The sequence below is a fragment of the Acromyrmex echinatior genome, chromosome 1, assembly GCF_024713525.1.
Source record: "Acromyrmex echinatior isolate Ae372 chromosome 1, ASM2471352v2, whole genome shotgun sequence".
Classification (NCBI taxonomy): Eukaryota; Metazoa; Arthropoda; class Insecta; order Hymenoptera; family Formicidae; genus Acromyrmex; species Acromyrmex echinatior.
Genome location: NC_141852.1, coordinates 12,186,532 through 12,204,486, shown reverse-complemented (window position 1 = coordinate 12,204,486; position 17,955 = coordinate 12,186,532). Strand labels below are relative to the sequence as shown.

At 34.6% G+C, this 17,955-nt stretch overlaps 1 protein-coding gene across 2 annotated transcripts; it reads right to left on the bottom strand.

Moving 5' to 3' along the window:
* Positions 1-886: 886 nt before the first annotated feature.
* Positions 887-15,411, bottom strand: LOC105146808 (uncharacterized). Of its 2 annotated transcripts, none has more exons than XM_011057336.2 (4): positions 15,259-15,411; positions 7,382-7,648; positions 6,528-6,800; positions 887-5,969 (listed from the first exon to the last, which is right to left on the bottom strand). In XM_011057336.2, exons 2-4 carry the CDS (start codon positions 7,589-7,591, stop codon positions 5,847-5,849), a joined length of 606 nt encoding a protein of 201 aa, XP_011055638.1. In that variant the 5' UTR covers positions 7,592-7,648; positions 15,259-15,411; the 3' UTR covers positions 887-5,846. The 2 variants fall into 2 exon arrangements, with proteins under 2 accessions (XP_011055638.1, XP_087270881.1); XM_087414755.1 differs by lacking the exon at positions 15,259-15,411 and adding an exon at positions 8,178-8,458.
* Positions 15,412-17,955: the final 2,544 nt, after the last annotated feature.

The window sequence follows — 17,955 nt, the reverse complement described above, 5'->3', positions numbered from 1 at the left end:
TTGTAAGGAAAGAACATCCCTAAGATTTTCTATGAGATGCTTTTATTGTTGGTAGACAACCATAAAAATGAACCTGAGTTCACAAAAAAGTGAGAATAAAGAATTTCAGTGATCGTAGAGGAAAAGAAAGGGAGAGGAGGAGGAGAGAGAGAGAGAGAGAGAGAGAGAGAGAAATACGTGCGCAAATGCTCGACACGCGGATGCAAGGCAACGTGATTCTTTCCGAGGAGTCAACTGCATGATTGTGATGTCACCGGAAACCCGGACTCGTTCCAGCTAAATGTGACTCTTCGCATTAATCCGAAGTTTCTTTTTTTTTTTTTTGCGCCATATCAGCAGATTTCACAAGGAAATGCAATAGACGAATTATGGCCTACGAACCACCTGTTGGACATTTCAATTCCCGGACATGCGTGTCGATCTCTCTGAAACTCACGTCACTTTGCTTGACGTCACGCTCTTCATTTATGAAGTTTATAAATAGAGAATGATGATAGAGTCGATTAAACATTCGCAGAATGGAAAGTTCAATGCGTGCGTTATCCCGCGTTAATTGATATCAAAGATTATATTTCACTACATTTATATATAATATTATAAGTAACGATTGCATTTAATTTAAACAAATTCTCTCAAAATGTAAAATATTTTTCATACTCCTGGATTTCGAGCTCCGAACATACATAGCGGCAAAGAATTGCTCATCGACAGGCGATAGAACTTCCAATTATCGCAATAAGAACATTCATTTTCTCTCTGTGTACAAATATTTTAAGAAACATTCCTAAGAAAACTTTAGATTTTTATTAGCGTGAGATGTATTTGCATCGCTATACACAGAGAGAAGGTTGATTAACACGCTGGAAATGACGCAATAAGACATCACTTACCATTTAGGCCTTGTTTATTGGTGCTGTTTGTTAGAATACATCGATTTTACATTCAATATTTTCTATACAACAATTTCTGCCGTATTACACATTTTCTCTATACACGTCATACATACACAGAATAGTTATTTTGTATTGACACACATCGACTAGATCTTATAACGTCGTTTTACTTAGGCTGCAAAGCACTGATTTAATGCGAGAAACAGTTCCAATTCGCGACGTATTTCGCTGAATGAGAAATACGTTTGCTGTACAAATTGCACATTCGTTACAAACCAATTGACATTTCTCCTCCGTCTATATTTTCCGACTGTTTCTGGAGATCTGTTCGAAAAATATGTACTAATTGACGGATCTATTCTAACGTACGACGTCGATTGTTGACATATTTTCCTGCAGGTTAACTGTATTCCGATTTATCGTAACTGAATCTAATTGTCAGTACGACGAATTTATAGAGTTCATGGTCCGATACGCAAAGAATTGCGCTTTCCTCCAACTAGGCTCGATTTATGAGCGATGTTCTATCGCATGCAGTGGTTGAATATCGGCGATTACATAAATATTTGTCTTAGGTAGATTTGCTGTCTGACACTTCGAAATATCTGCAGACAGATGAAGTACTGAGAATTATATAAAGATATTAGCTCTTAATTGATCATGCGTCTTAGCATTGCCAAAATATTTTATGTTAGAAATTATGAGAGAAAAAAAGCGATATAAGTAACTCACTTGCAAAAGTTCTCTTGTTGAATAAAAATAAACTCCAAAGTAATTAGACTAAATCGTAAATGAAATCCGAACCATTTATTTACATATTTTTTCATATTTCGTCATTCTGAGTACTTTAAATAATTAACGACGCTCTTTCATTTATCATGCTTTTAGAGTATATGTATAGATGATTAAAATCAAAAATTAAAAGAATAATTGAGTGATTCGTCCATGCAACTAATATATTTTACTCGACAATGAGCGAGTAACTTTGTAATAATAAGGTTAATCGGAAGCACCGATTGTAACGCTAAGCAGTCACATCGCTGTCCTTCATCGCGATCTAATCAATTCATTAATATTCCTCTTGTATATCCCAGAGACATATATTCTTCATTTATTATTTTCTAATTTGCCTCTGTATCGTACATACACACACAGATATACACAAGAGATACATATACTATACTATAAACGAACAGACGAACGATATGCAATATATGTATACGAATGTCCGATGACACTCGCATTTCAACTTTCCAAATGAAAAAATGGCTCATTAGAAAATTATTTACGCAAACATCGCGTAAATTTGATTTTTGTTCCTAAGTGCATATTCTCGTAGAAATACACATAACGAATTATATCGACAGAAGAAATTAATTTAATAACTAGAGGGATGATTTATATTAGAAGAGAATCAAAATTCACAGCTGTAAAATGTGCGATTTTGGAATTAAAAGAAAAGATAGAAAAAAGAAAAGAGCCCCGCTATGTTAAAATCAAGTACCGAACAATTATAAAGATTTGATCATATGTAGGATGAGTAACATCTCAACGGTAAACAACAGGATAATAATATTCATTTTCTGAGATAAGTAAGAAAGAAAATTTAAGTAAATAGAAGAAAAAAAATCAAAGATAATCACGGATTAAAATGTAATTTAAGTAGAAAGAATAGGGTACTATATTTCATTAGAAACATATAAAAAAGAATATAATAAAAATAAAACATTTAAATTTAGCAAAAATATATAATAAAAATAAAAAATTGAAATTTAATAAAAAATATTAAAAATAGAAAAGATATATATATGTATATGTATATACATTATACATATACATATGTGATATAAAACATTAATTTTTTAATTTATTTAAATACTTTTACAGTATTTTTTAAATTAAATATTTCTTGATTTAATTCATAACTGACTTATTTTATCTAAATTGATTGTAAAGAATAAATAATCACAATCTGTACAACATTCCTGAATAACAAAATTAAGGATTTGTAACGTTTTATTATTTTTTTAAGTCGCGAAACTTAAAAGATAACAGGATTTCTTTAAAAGACTTCGTATGGGCTTCGTTTTAAGATTAGATACGAAGTACGAGTACAAGTATTTTGGGGACATTCTGTATAAAAGGAAGTACGGCAATATCGTGTAGTCTGCGTATAGTTGTCTCCCTTTCGCGCTGTGAGATATAAAAGAAATGATTCTCGTAAAAACAAGTGTAGGCAGGTACTGTGTGTTATGTTTCGCTGGAATTCTTTTCGATCACTGTCTCACTACTTTGCCCTTGAAGGGTCCACGATTAACGTCGTCGAGCTCGCGAATTCGACGATCTCATCTAAAATACTTTCATGTGTTTCATGAGTTTTCGATTTCTTCGAACGTATCTTCAAGGAAAATCACTACACTTAACATATGTTAGTTATTTAACTACTTTTCTCCCCGATAGAAAACTGTAAGAGGTCTTTGCACTTCCCAACACTCGTTCCTTTTAAAAGAACTTTACAAAGGATTGGAGTTCTTTCGGCGCGAGTATATTATTCATTAGTTCCTTTTGACACGCGTAAACAATATGGAAAACATCTTGTTTTATCTGATAGTGACCTACATTCGACGATAAGTCTGGATAAGTCGGCGCATTCGCGTAGTATCATTTAGAATCTTGATATATATACACAGTATACGTAATACCAAAAACTTGTCTTACAATGAAATTACAAAGTTCAAAGTGTACAGGCTCGAAAGATCCAACGCTGGACAAATAATTTCGCGTGTTGAAAAACAGTATTGGAAATTACCGAAGGCCGATTGTTATAAAAATCGTATATTCGGTTTTCTTTTAATGTAGATTTAACGCGATATGAAATTGCAATTCATACAACGTAATTACTGTTAATGTAATTACTGTCGTACAACTGTCGATGTAATTATTGTTATGCTCGATACAACGAGGATAATGGAAAATACACGTATTTTGAATGCGTAAGTCGGTATAAAAGAATTTCGACGTAAGATGATTTTTATCGTTCGAATTTTTACGGGAGAATATATGAAACCTGCGTCTCATCCAATAATGGAATAACTGATTCTCTGCGCTCATATACGAGGATTTTATTAGATTTTTCATGTTCTAGTATGGATTCTCTTTCTTTATAATATCTTAAGTACATGCCATTAAATAAGAGTAATAAAGTTTAACCCTCCGGAATAGATGATGAATCTATTGAATTTACTCAATTATAAATTTCTGTCAAACAATTCAATTTTCTTTATGTTACATTTATGCAAATGGATATACATTTGGATTATTCTTATTAAAATATTTTTTAAAAATATAAGAATGTATAATAATAATTGGCAATGAAAGTACAGCGCAGTAAACGATGTGTAAATTATATATTGTATTTTTTTTTAAATAATACATAGAGAACGATTGGACGTTTCAGCTCTGCTTCGAGTCATCCTCAGCGATGTTATGTGTAATATACGATAATCTCATGTTTTCCGGACAAACATTGAAGAGAGTTTCAAGGCTGAGTGTTTATGAAAGTTCCAAAGATGTAAGGGCGAAAACGAAACTTTGAAAATGAATCGAACAGCCAAGCATGTGTACAACAGTGATGCTATCAATGAATTAAAGATGATCAATGAATTATATAAAGATTCAAAATAAAGTCAAGAATTTAAAATCTTAAATTCGTAGCAGTGTTAAATTTGTAGCAGTGTAAACGATATATTTAGTATTCATTTTTTATATGAGTTATGTTATTTTGGCTTCTTAATTAGTGCCTTTTAATTAACATTGCCTTTACGTTAAACGAGTCTTACAAATTTAGCGCCAGTAGCTGTGTTACAGATTTTCAGCTCCGGAAGGTTAAATATTATTCTATTTACTTTTTTATTTCTTAAAACTCGAGAGGGAAATTTCAATATATTGTAGAAATTAATGAGAAAATTTTGTAATTAATCAATTATGTTATTTTAAAAAATGATAATTGAATATTCGAATTAAGGCGCTTTATCTGTTTTTTCATGTGTATGTGTGTGTGTCTTTTTAACTCTGTCACTCTGTCGTAAAACTCCAACTGGAACGAGTGCAATGCAATTGACAGTTATAAAGCGCACATCGATGACTCTCTACGTTTAATCTTGAAGTACCATTCTTAACAAATCTTTAAATCACGATAAAGATAAACGACTCGCGTCGCAATGTTACCATAAAGTGGCCTTGCACGTTGCGCTAGTTGATACGGCTCTTTGCAACGTAGTATGACACATATTACATCGAATGCTGAAAAAATAAGTCTGCAAAAAAGATGAGGATACATTTGAATGTTAGGCCATATTTAAACAATTTAAATATATGGCAATAGAAAATTTTCAGTGTTCTTTAGATTCTTAAAAGAGATTTTCAAAAGCGTAAAAAGATGTTGAAAACCTTTTATTGGAAGATGACATTCAAATTGTTCAAAATTGTATACTGTTCAAATGTATCTTCTTCTATTTTATTTTATGTCCGACGAACAGCTCTTATGCAAAGAAGAAGCAAGAATTTCCCTTTTGTTTCCTTTTCGTATAAGAGCAGCGTAATTATACATTGGTTGTCTTTGATGTGCTCTTGTGTACACAGACTTAGTAGTCTAATCTCAAAATAATTTATCTCGCATCTTTGTATGCCGTAAAGCGTACGATATTTCCCTTATATTTCATCGCGCGCATGAGTAGCTTCTCTTTCTTTTTCTTACGTTGAAATACACGCAGATGTCTCATCAATGACATTGCGTATCTTGTACAGAATATAAATGCGCGAAGCTCCTCCGTCGTTCTTTAGGCGCTGATTCCCGTTTTGTGCGTGTAATCAGGTAGACGTCTTTCTACATATGTAGTCAGGCAGACATCTTTCCCGTCGAGGGAAGAAGCGAAACCGGAAGTATGCGGCGATTTAAAGAAGGGCGCAGGCGGTGCCATGCATCACCTCGGAGATGAACATCGGCGTACCGGCGCTAAGGCCGCCATCGCCCTTTGCTTGCTCGTCCTTTTCATAGTCGCAGTCGAAGTAATGGCTCTGCGACAGAACGCGTTTTGTAATGACGTGATACAGCTTGCACTATTCCGAATTTCAAATATGAAATCGGCGAGTGAACAAAATTATTTCTATTTCGATCAATCATTCTAATTTCAATTTCTCTCTCTTTCTTCGTCAGTTTTGTTTGAAAACAAAAAATTTGCAACGTTTATATATTTTAATATCGATACAATCACAGACTTTGAAAGGCTTTTCTTCACTTAGTGACATAAGTCGATATAAACATCATTCTATCTTTCTTGGCATTCAATAAGTAACAAAAGTAGAACGACACTTGCGTCGACTTTGTCATCAAATGAGAAGTAAATCTAGACTACTCACTTCGATTATTTTGCATGTGATAGAAAGAGACAAAAATGATGTCAAGAAGTCCTTGTCCACCTATTCTTATGTGTATGATATTAGATGTACATGTATGAATAGGTGGACCTAATCTCGGTCCAATTTATTTTTTTCTTTTTTTAATTCTGAAAATTTTCGAGACTCGAATCTATCTAAACCTCATCTCGAATAATAGGAAAAACTTTACAAATATACCTGGCAATCCAAACATCTGCAATGATCACTCATTTTGCAAGTTATGCCCCACTGCTTTGCCATCGCCTTGTAGAATTCTTTGCTCGATTTATGAAGTATTTTCTTGGCTTTTCTGTCCCCACCTCTTTGACCGCCACTGCCATCATCACCTCCATCACCATCTTCAGCGTCCTCCGTACTTTTTTCGTTACTGGGAATCTGCTTTTCCATATTTCCCTCCTTTGTAGAGCCTTTTCCTTCTCGTAGAGCAATGGCCGATGATTCCATTCGTGTCTAAATAATAATATTTTTATAATTGAGAAAAAAGGAAAAGTGATAGGATAAGGGCAAAAAATATTGAACTTCGGGATGCCGAAATTCCGAATTTGTCATTAATAAGAAATTATGTGAAGCGATATTTTATACGCGTGAGTGAAATGCTTTGATAGAATGCAGCCTGTGACAAGTGATCGCTACTGGCTATAGCTGTACGTATGACGCGACTATTTGTTACAATGCGATGTATGGACAACGTGGCGCGAATTATCACACAGCGGATCATAGGTAACTACACAGTCCACGTGTATATCGTTAATCCCGCGCGTTATATTTTCCATCGGTGAACTGTCATGGATATCGACCTCGCTTCGGGCCGCATGTTTTGTATTCCGCGATATACCCCAGGTAGAATTATTCGATATATTCGTAGGATTGCTATGCGTATAATCCTTGAAACTGAATTCGGATCGCGTAAACAGTTCTCGATTGACGCAATCGAGAATGTCGACTATATTATTTTTTAGTCGTCCCATATGGTATATAATCCGTATCGAGAACGATCAATTAAATTTCCATCCGAGATATGGCGCACTCACCTCTTCGAGAACGTGTTCGTACGAGGGTGGAGGTGAGCTGGGAATTGTTTGCTCGTTTCTAACCGACAAACAATTCTTGTCCGTTTCCGTCTCGGGTGCATCCGCAAACTCGTCTGTACCTGACGGCAACGACTGATTAATTTGCCGCTGCTGTTCCTCGGATTCCACGCTGTTGCTGCGACTATCGCCGGAACTGCGCGATTTCAGCATCTTCGAGAAACGGAGCTTGAACGGCGCCAGCTTGACGAATTTCTTCGTTCTCGTGGCCTACGAAGAGGACGAGTTTTCATTTGCGAATTAATCCGCGAGATGAATTTTTCAACAAGTCATTTTGCAAAAGTAACGAGCATATTCGAGGATTCGCGGATATAAAGTGAAATGTTTGTTTCTACATTTTATAGAAGCCAATTTTTAAAATAATAGTTGCACAAGTCTGCGGTATTTAATATGAGAATTTATGTAAACAACACGTTGAAAAGAAAGAAGTAAGAGATATGTTAACTTTAATGAAAAAAAAAAAAAAAAAAAAAAGAATTTTGTAATAATTGACAAGAATGCAAGATCCGAGTAGAATAGCCAAAAAAATAAAATAAAAAAAAAATTGGAAATCAATACGCGCGCGGACCGGAGATGTAAAATGGAGGAGAAAAATGAAAACTTCGTTTTTGATTGATAACAACTTGAAATTTTTCAACTTGAAGTTTGAAATAGGTGACTCAGCTCGGAACGAGAACTTTACTCTACACCCGCGAGATCACGCAACTGCACCGGATGCATCTGTCGTTGACCTACTGACCGAGTTTGCGGATATTGGCGGTCGACGTACCGCCGCCACTCGACTTGGTGCATTTGCGGCCGACTTTATAGACGCGAAGCTTACCCCGCCCTTAAGCTCCTTTCGGAAAGGAGAGGTCGATGGAATCGAGGACGAGCCCGAACGATGATTTTGGCACGTTGTGCCGCTCGATATTATCATTTCGATTTGATGCTGCGCGACGCGTGAAAATAATATTTGCCATCGCCGTTAGTTTTCTGCTTCAAATAAAATATAAAATCAACTTTCGGAATTACTATTAAAACATTATTAATAAGATCGTGTGCGCACATTGATATTTCAATCCAAACTGAATTTGTTGGAGCCGTTGTTAATTAACTGAATTTCATTATTGAACGTGATGGATGAAGGATAATAAGATTCCGAATTTCATGTTGCAAGTTTCCGATAAACACAGAAGATTGAAGTGCTAATCTTCATCGTCATGTTGGAGTGAAACCATCAGATAAATCGATAAGCTAATAAAGACTGAACTAGAAATCATCCATCGCATCTCTCCCGTAAACGAAGTAAGTTCTACTTAAGGTCAGGCCTCCTATCGATGTTCAAATTGTGTCACCGGATTCTTGCGGCTGACAAAGTCAAGAACAATAGTGCAGACTGTTTTCCGATACGTATTCGCAAGTGGAACAAACCTATTTGCGGCCGGACGTGTCGAGATGCCATGAACGGCAACTGTTGTTGAGATTTGGCGAGTGACGGAGATCATTCGGCATTTTGAACAGTATCGTTCCTTGCAACGGAATTGCATCTCTCGAAATAATCTTTTTCCTTTCGTTCATGCACGTGGAGACATAACGCTAGAATTACAATTCTTAGCGTGATTGCGAAGAAAGTACGAAGACCATCGCGCTTGAACAAAAGATAACGAGAGCTTAAAAGTATTCGAGAACTTGAGGAAGCTACGCTTCTCAAACTTAACTTTAACAGAGGATTAAGAAAATTTAACGGAAGTTTTGTATCAGTTACAGCGGGAATAAAGAAACTTGCATATTTCATTCTGTATAATCAATTAATTCCGAAGATATTTAATTATCAAAAATATTTAATTTAATACAGAAAACTCCGTCGCACGCGTGGAACACAACCAAGTTTTAATCGGAATGTGAAATGTAACTCGTGCAAACAAACAGGCGAGCGTAAAACTCTGATGAAAAATTCCATCTGGACAGAAATCACTGCTCAACGGATAAGATAGACGGATAGGGCGACGTTTTATCGTACAAATGAAACAGGCGACAAAGTAGGTTGCATCGTTCGGTGAGAGAGGTGAGAATCCACGCGTTTTCATCCACCCTCTCGCTCCTTTCTTTCCCTCCCCCTTCCCCTCCCCCTCTCCCTTCTCCTGCGCAGGACTGGACGGCGTGTCAGTGGCCCGAGCTAGTACCAACGCACTCCCATCCTGGGCCAACACCTCTCGTCCTAGTTTCCTTCTCGCTTGGCTTCATCCACCCCTTGCCACTTTCATCCCTGTCCAGGGGGTACCTATTCAACCGATCCCTCTCTCTCCCTCTTTACTTGGCAATCTCTATATGTGTATATCTAGGAGTCGCGTCTGTCTTCCGCTCGGTGCATTTTCACTCGTTTCTCTGTTTTCTCGTTCCATTACGGTAACTCCGCGTGTTTACATCTCAGTTTTGCTAGATGCGTGTTTGTAAGTGCGCAATATTCTAGCTTGTATTTTCCTTTTCTTTACTTTTTTTTTTTCATACAGTTTGGTTGGCGTTTCTGAAGAAAATTGCGAGAAGAATGCTACTTATGTTTAGTAATTTACAATCAATCTTTTCTCAAAAACGTCTAGCAATTTGATTTATTAAGATAAAGAATTTGAGTCAATCGTTGCTAAATAATCCATTGTGAAATAATATTAATTCTTATCGGTATTCTAGTGAACATTTTCTTCAACTATGATGTGAAAAATTGTTTATAACAAATGTTTTTCACACAATTTTAAATTACATAATCTTATTCCTCGGATTTTGACTTTGAAAATGAAAAAAACAAATTGTTACGTTAATTTTAAGCAAATATATATATTAATTTAAAATACTAGATTCATTAATACTATAATAAAGAAATTTCGACACAAATACTGAATTAGGATTAACGAAAGAAATATATTACAGTTAACAAATCTTTTTATTAATACCGCTGTTTCTCAAATGGATAGTTATTCATTGCTATTGTATTATATTGTCATGAGATGTAAATACGAGGTTGCAAGTTTTATAAGAAAAAATGTGAATTATTTGAAAAATCATAGCGGGCAACGTGTATTGTGCGATCTTATTAAAACTTTTTCAAGTAGCAGAGAATGTCAGGATCTTATGAATATTCCATCAAGCGCAAATCGAAGAGTAATTTATAAAGATGATTACTGTTCGTCTGTTGTATAATGATTAATCGACATCACCTTCCGGTTGTAATGTATCAAATAGAGAAATGCGAGAAAGGATTTATCTGTCAGTTTCTCCCAATCCTACGCGCACGTCCTTGTCAAACCTCTCTTGTAAACGAGGTCTCTGGTTTTAAAGGCCCTAAAGGGACATTTACGAGAATCGAAATAGAAAGCAGGAGTTTCAGGGCCGAAAAAAAAGTGGCGTGACTCGTTAATATAATGGAATTATTTCATTTGTTTAGCGTCAACATATAAGCGTTATATATAAACGTTCCATTATTTCTTGGCATTATTATTTCCTGGCACGCCAGAAGCAATACAGTTAACGCTTTGACGTAGCATAAAAGTCGTTTGGAACGAATGCGCAGTTTGAATTCCCATGGGAAGTCCCGATCGAGTTGGGTTTTCAACGCGGATCGTATTTTGTAAGAGATAATTGTGTCGCCGGCGGCGATGGAATGCCAGTGACATCCGATTGTAAAATTTTTAGTGGATTTGGGTCATTCGGTGTCCTAGGTTCAACGGTGCATTAATGACAGCTGTGCAGTGCAAGTGAAATATCGCACTCGGGATATTTTAAAACTTCCATGTGACAGTACTAATAATTCATTCCTTATTCAACCCACATACTACAAATTCGATATACGAATAGTAATTTTTTTTTTTTTATCAAAATGCGAAGGTTTCTCGGAAAGTAAGTGGACATTTCTCATCGTTAAATGGAGAATACACATTATGTGTAATGGAGAATTCATATGTACGATGGCAGATATTTGACATTATTCGATGCAGAAACATGCTTTCTGCAGATTCTAACGAGATTTTTCTTTCTGAAAAACGAATCTTTCTATTGAAAATATCAGATATCACACATCGAACATCGGATGTACCGGGAGCCATTCATAATAATCCCTATTAACAGTCACCTCGATGGATGGTCCTCTAAAATATCAACGTCTCATATGTTTCCAACAAGCAACAAATATCGCAAACTGTTCTGAAACAATCGAACGATGCTTGACATTGTTAGACGTTACGCCATTGCTCGCCACATCATTTACCTATGTCTCGCTCATCGATGAAACATATACTCTCTATTGAAACTTTTCGCGTCTCCGGACTGTAGGGTGTCGAGAACACGCTGACGTAATATGTTAACAAATGGAAACAATTGTAACCGCATAAGTTACATGATCGATCGCGAAGCCAAGTGAATATTGTGTTTGAAAATGGCCGTCTCTATTATAGCTCTATTAGAAATTTAGCTATTTTATAGTGAAATATAAAATGCTAATTCTTTATTTTTAATTAGCCTATTTAATTGAAACAAGCGTTTTCATTTTTAAAACTTAAATTTTGTTATAAACATTATCATCATCATTTTAGGGATAAATGGAAAAAAGTGATGAAAAATTAAATAGTAATAAATTTTTTCTCTACAGCATATAATACAACACAAATAGATATAAAATACAATGAAAAAATAGATAAAATCAATTTTTTTCAATTTAAAATTGTATGTTAATGTTTAATGTTTAAAATAGTAATTATTCTAAAAGTATATAATCTTTAGGTATGAGATTATATAATAATTATAATAATAATTTCTGAAAATCATTAAAAATCTTTGCAAAAATTTTTGCAAATGAAGAATATTTAGACAAAGATTTAAATAAGTTTCCTTTTTTGTTCAATGCAAATTTGAAGATACTATTCATTATCATCATATATATAAATTATGCTTCAACATCAATTAAAGTTCATCCAACCATAAATTTCTTAAGAATACAACGCATTTAAATTGAAGCAGATAGTGAACGTATGAATAATAAATGTGACAAAGTAATAAAAAAGAAAGTCGTTAAAGCGTCTCAGAAGAGTGATAAAAGCCGGCCATTAAAGCTGACCATCAAATTAGAGGAAACTTTTACGATGTTTTATCAGTCAGACGAATAAATTTATGCAATTTTGTGTTATTTGCGCGACGTAAACAGAAATGCCGCGGCGATCGTATTAATTATAAAATATTGACAGAATTGTAAATACTGTAACTGTCGTAGTGTATACTTTTCTGAAGAAACTGATCAATTTTGTCTCTCCAATCAATTTTGTCGCAATTTTGACTATCAAAGAGTATAAAGAAAGATATCTCTTGGTGAAATCGGATACACATCGTCATCAAAGGATTCCAGGGAGAAAAATCTACGAGATCCAGTATCAAGCAAGATGATGACTTGATGGCATCCCTTCAATAAGATTTGCTTCTTTCAACAATATTTGGAAAAATTCTATGTAGAATACGATTTCAAGAGTGTGCTTTAATTATTTCGATCAAAGTATGAACTGGAATTATAATAATTTTCAAAATCACAAAGAAATATTTACCAAAACCATTTTTTAATAAATCAAATTTTTTTCTATATTTTATATGTATTCATATGCAGGAAAGCACTAAAAAAAGAAAATAGTAATTTCTCTCAGATAAAAATAAATAAAGAAATGCACAACAAAATTTTTTTTGCGTATCGTAAGTTTCGAGAAAAATAATTTGAGAACTTAAAATGTTAATGATATTAATCAATACATAAAATTATATTAATATTTAATAAAGACATTTATGAATTATCTTAAAAATCTAATACATATCTCATCGTAACTTGATGACAGTCGAGAAATATCACAAATTCGATGTATTGACGGTGGGACTCTTTTAGTATGTATATATATTTTATTTGGATTGATTCCATATTATTTTTGAGTAAAAATTATCACTCTTTTTCGAGAAGTGAAATATTTTCACTCTTCTCCAAAAATAGCTGCATTTTCATTTTCTTGAAGTGAGATTTCACTCCAAGAAATTTAAAGAATATATGTATTCTTTTCTTAAATAAAAAATTCATCCCAAACAAGAATGTAGAAATTTTTTATTAATTATTATGTCAAGATATCCGTATAGAATCTTTGATGCACCACTCGTATTATACTATTCTACATCGTACGTGTCGAGAATACATATCGAGGATGCATTACCGCTTGTAATTGGATATCTCGGTGAAAAGCACGTCAAGGTTTCTCGCGAGATGCTTTCGATCGCTTCGGACTGAAAAGTTTGCGAGTCATTCGAATTTCTGACTACACTTTCGTCGTTGTCACAACGTGTCACCGTATGACACTTTTTGACGTTCGTAGAAAAAAACCTCTACGTCGAGTGATTATCTACGTATTATGTGTATACAAGGCGTAACGTTAGTTCCACGATAGTTTTTAATCTTAATTTACGAAAGAATCTTTTTATTAACAATCTTCTTTATAAATAAAAATAAATCCCATATTTTTATACATTAGTACAAAACAAATTTTCAAATGTTCACGTCAGGAGCAATTTACTTACAGCTTGGTAAAGCAAATGAAATATGCGAACCGATTAATTTTAATTTATTTTGGATATGTGACCCAATTTCAGACAGCGACTCTTAATACCTAATTCTGCATAAGCTTGCAGCTGCGTTCGCTAGTAAATCTTAATTCATTAACAAGATCAATATTTCTGAACGAATTTGCAATTAGAGAAAAAGCGTTTTTGATACACCCCATATATTTCCACGCGAGATTGTATTTGCCGTTGTAAGTCAATACTGTGAGGGCGAAGAAGACGAAGTTTGCGTCCCTTATTGATGGTTAGATGAGTAAGATGTCTGCTACTATTTATTATTTATTTAGGTCAAGTTTGTGCGTATTTCTTAACGAAACAAAATATTATAACTCTAAACAAGAACCTTAATCGCTATCTTACTGAGGCATGAAACTCTCATAAAAGTATTGAAAATGCGAACATTACGAGCTAACAGGATATCGACAGACGAACTAAATTAGCTTTTTGTCGCACGTGTCCTCAACAATATCATAACTTCGTGTCTGTATGTGCGTGTAACATTGTCTTTTATTACATTTTATATTAAGAAACTGTAAAATATAATGAAACGTTTAAGATCTCTAACTTTTCCAAGACATTGGCTCTTTGGATCATAACGTCCAAGATGTTTGCCACTTATTGTTTGACGTGGGTGATAACGAGGAAATGTTCACGACGTTATCAATCCCCCTTGACGCGACATCTCGTGGGCGATATACAATTGGCGAGTGGATAACGCCAGAGCAGAATGATCACTTCCGGGAAGGGACAGTGCGTGGGAGGTGATAGCGCACGGATGCAGTTGAAGGGTGCAAACAGGGTGCAAGCATGTATATCGAACGATATGGCACGTAGACGATGAGATGTCGGGAGTGTCTTTAGGGCGCAAGAATACACGCACGTTATGTCAAAATATTCTCCTCTCCGCCATCATTTTATTGATCGCCGATGTAGACACGCGTCTCGAAACACCGACGCAATTGTACATACAAGGATATGGGGATATACACGACGTACACGCGCACACGCATGCACACACACACACACACATACACGCGCGCGCGCGCGCGCACACACACACACACACACACACACCATGCAGGGCAGCTGTACCTTGTCGGATAACATTCGTTCCGTTCAACGCGAATATTTCGTTTCGTATTCCGGGATAGATTTTTATATTCACGAATGTGCATTGACGCGGGATTTTTGTCACTACCCTTTATACTCACGTGATTTTTTCGCTTGCGCGAATCGCTGCTTTTTCTTGGTAACAGACGTGGCACAGATATCCGGATGCGTGATGACTCGTGCGGAGTATCAGACGGCGACAGCCATGTTGGCAAGGGTGTAGCGCCCCTAACCAGCCTGCCTAGAAGTACAAGTTCTCTCTTCTCTCTTCTCTCCTTTCGTATCCATCGCCTCCGCCCCATCCACCTACTCTCCCCCTGTTACACTCAATGAAATTTTTGATGCGCGAATTATTAATCAATCGAGAAACTTAGTTCAATAAACGTACCGTAAAATAAGATAATACAGAATCAATCTCGGAAACGTCGAATGTTTCTTCGATCGCAATTTTTACGGCCAATACAGGGATAATAATTTTTTTTAACAAGGAATCTTGAAGGCGATAACAATTTTTTTATTTTTAATATCACTTATTTTTAACTAAATTTTTAATTTAGATTTTATTATATAATAAATTCTAATTCCAATTAAGATTATTATTTTTTATTATTATTTATTATTTACTTTTTCTTTCTTAAAAGTTAATCAGATATATTTTATTTATTTTATGCGCTTCTATTTTGCTGGAAAGAAATCGATTGTACATTGACTAAAAGAATCTTAGTGAAAACAATATCCGGTGATTTTAAAACCCTTTGTATACATTTTTAAAATATTTTCTTATGTAATTTTATTAACTTTTATAATAATAATAATAATAATGAAAAGTTTGCAATTATCTTAAATAAAGTTTGTATAGTACGGAAGAAACTTTTATATAGCTCTTTTTTTATATTTTGATGTGACTTCTACTTTTTCTTTTTCACGATTACTATAAAAAGAAATTACTATAAAAGAGTCGCTTTCACGATTGAAAGACGCTTCTTACAAAATTCTTCTTGATAAATGCGAGAGTCTTATAGGGGAAAGATAAATCCCTAAATCTCTCTTTAGATGTGTAGTTATGCATTACTGTAGAGAGGTGCTTGCCGCGGGAGACGTTAGAATTCGACCTTCCTTTTGCCTTTTCACAGAAACGATGAGATATCGGTTATGGAAGATAAGGAAACCGTTTCGATTTATATTGGTCTTCCCCGCAATGGCCGACTCGTCGTTCTCACTATTTTTATCTGTTGCCTCGCCAGTTTACCCCGCCAATGGCTCCTCGGAATTTTTCCTCTTATCATGTAATCAGATTCAAAATTTCTGAATGGATCCATGACCTGCCGCGTCAAGACTCCTCTTTGCTTGAGATCTCAGAGGATCTCTTGAAGGAGAATATTTTAATTAAAAATTTACAACAGACGGGTACTCATTACACCGATAATGGCAAGAATCAAGTTGTCGGATTGTTTCGCTGATGAGTAGTAACTGCAAATGAAAGAATAATTGCTTCTATCATTCGTGAGCTGGCACTTGCGACATGTTTAAATATAGGATGTTTAGAATCATTTGTATGGTTAACTGGATGTCATCATGAAACTTTTTATAAGAAAGTTTTATATTAAACTTTGTAATAAAACTTTAAACTCAAATTTCATAAAAGTAAAATCTAATTATGTGAAATCTCTAACTACAAGTTATTTGTATTTGATGACACGAAATATACTTTAGGAGTAGAAAATTTATAGATGTTGTATACGAATAAAAACACAGAAATAAATGTGTGAGAAAAAGACGCATGGTCCATTCGTCACGTTATCATTGCGAAGCATTAATATTTCATAAAAATACCAAAGGCTATCATCTTCTCCATTGCTCCAATTATATTGTATTGAGACTAAACTGATTAGATTAGATTAGTTAATATCTTGAAATTGTTGGCCATTACTTCTATTTCTTATTATTGAGTTTTCCAATTATTAATTAGTTGACTAAAACGTTACATTGAAACTTCAAGTGTATCACTAAGTGTAGCATAAGAAAGGAAATATTAAAGTAATATTTTTTTGTGTAAAATAGTGTATAAATTTTTCGACAAGAGTACATAGTCGGCGCCGTTTTTTTAATTTTTTTTTTTTTTATTAGGACATGCACAACACCGAGAGCAAACTGCTGCAAAACATCACTGCTGAAAAATCGTTAAAATCCAAATCCTCGATATATTGTCCTCATTGCGCCAGGGGAAAAAAAAGAAGAAGCGACAGCAGAAACCCGAACGGTTTTCGTACCGCTCGTTTCCGTGCGAATTTTTATCGTTATCAACGTCGTTTTTTATCTTCGTTAGGTATATATTTTTCTTTTTCTCAGCCAGATCACCATCGCGCGATAACGCAATCACTTGCGTGTCACGCAGGAATAGAAGGTCGTCAAGATGAAGCACGCAAAATCGCTCTTCTCCCTGGCGAATTCTCGTTTTTGCTTTTTCGCCGAATTATTAATGAAGCACTCAAAAACAGGATAATAAAGTTATAAACTTGAATTGTTAATCACGCACGCTAACCTTGATACATGTACGATTCTTCACTGCCGGTCTCAGTAATGAGTGTAATCAAGCGCAAGATAATCAACTCACTTTTGTGTGCATTAAATTAATACACTAATAATATATAACTTTCAATGTATATTAATGAGATAAATTAAGTTGAAATGCGATATTTCGTACAGGAAATTGATCTTTATAGTTTGATGTGCAACGAAATATATATCTCTAGAAAAAATAGTGTTGGTTTCTTAATATTGAAAATTTGAATTTTTGA

Coding starts and splice junctions, on each gene's coding strand:
- LOC105146808 (XM_087414755.1), bottom strand. CDS start 8,357: ATGATAATATCGAGCGGCACAACGTGCCAAAATCATCGTTCGGGCTCG. Junction 6,801..7,381: donor ACGAACACGTTCTCGAAGAG/GTGAGTGCGCCA, acceptor ATTATTATTTAG/ACACGAATGGAATCATCGGC. Junction 5,970..6,527: donor GCAGATGTTTGGATTGCCAG/GTATATTTGTAA, acceptor GTTCTGTCGCAG/AGCCATTACTTCGACTGCGA.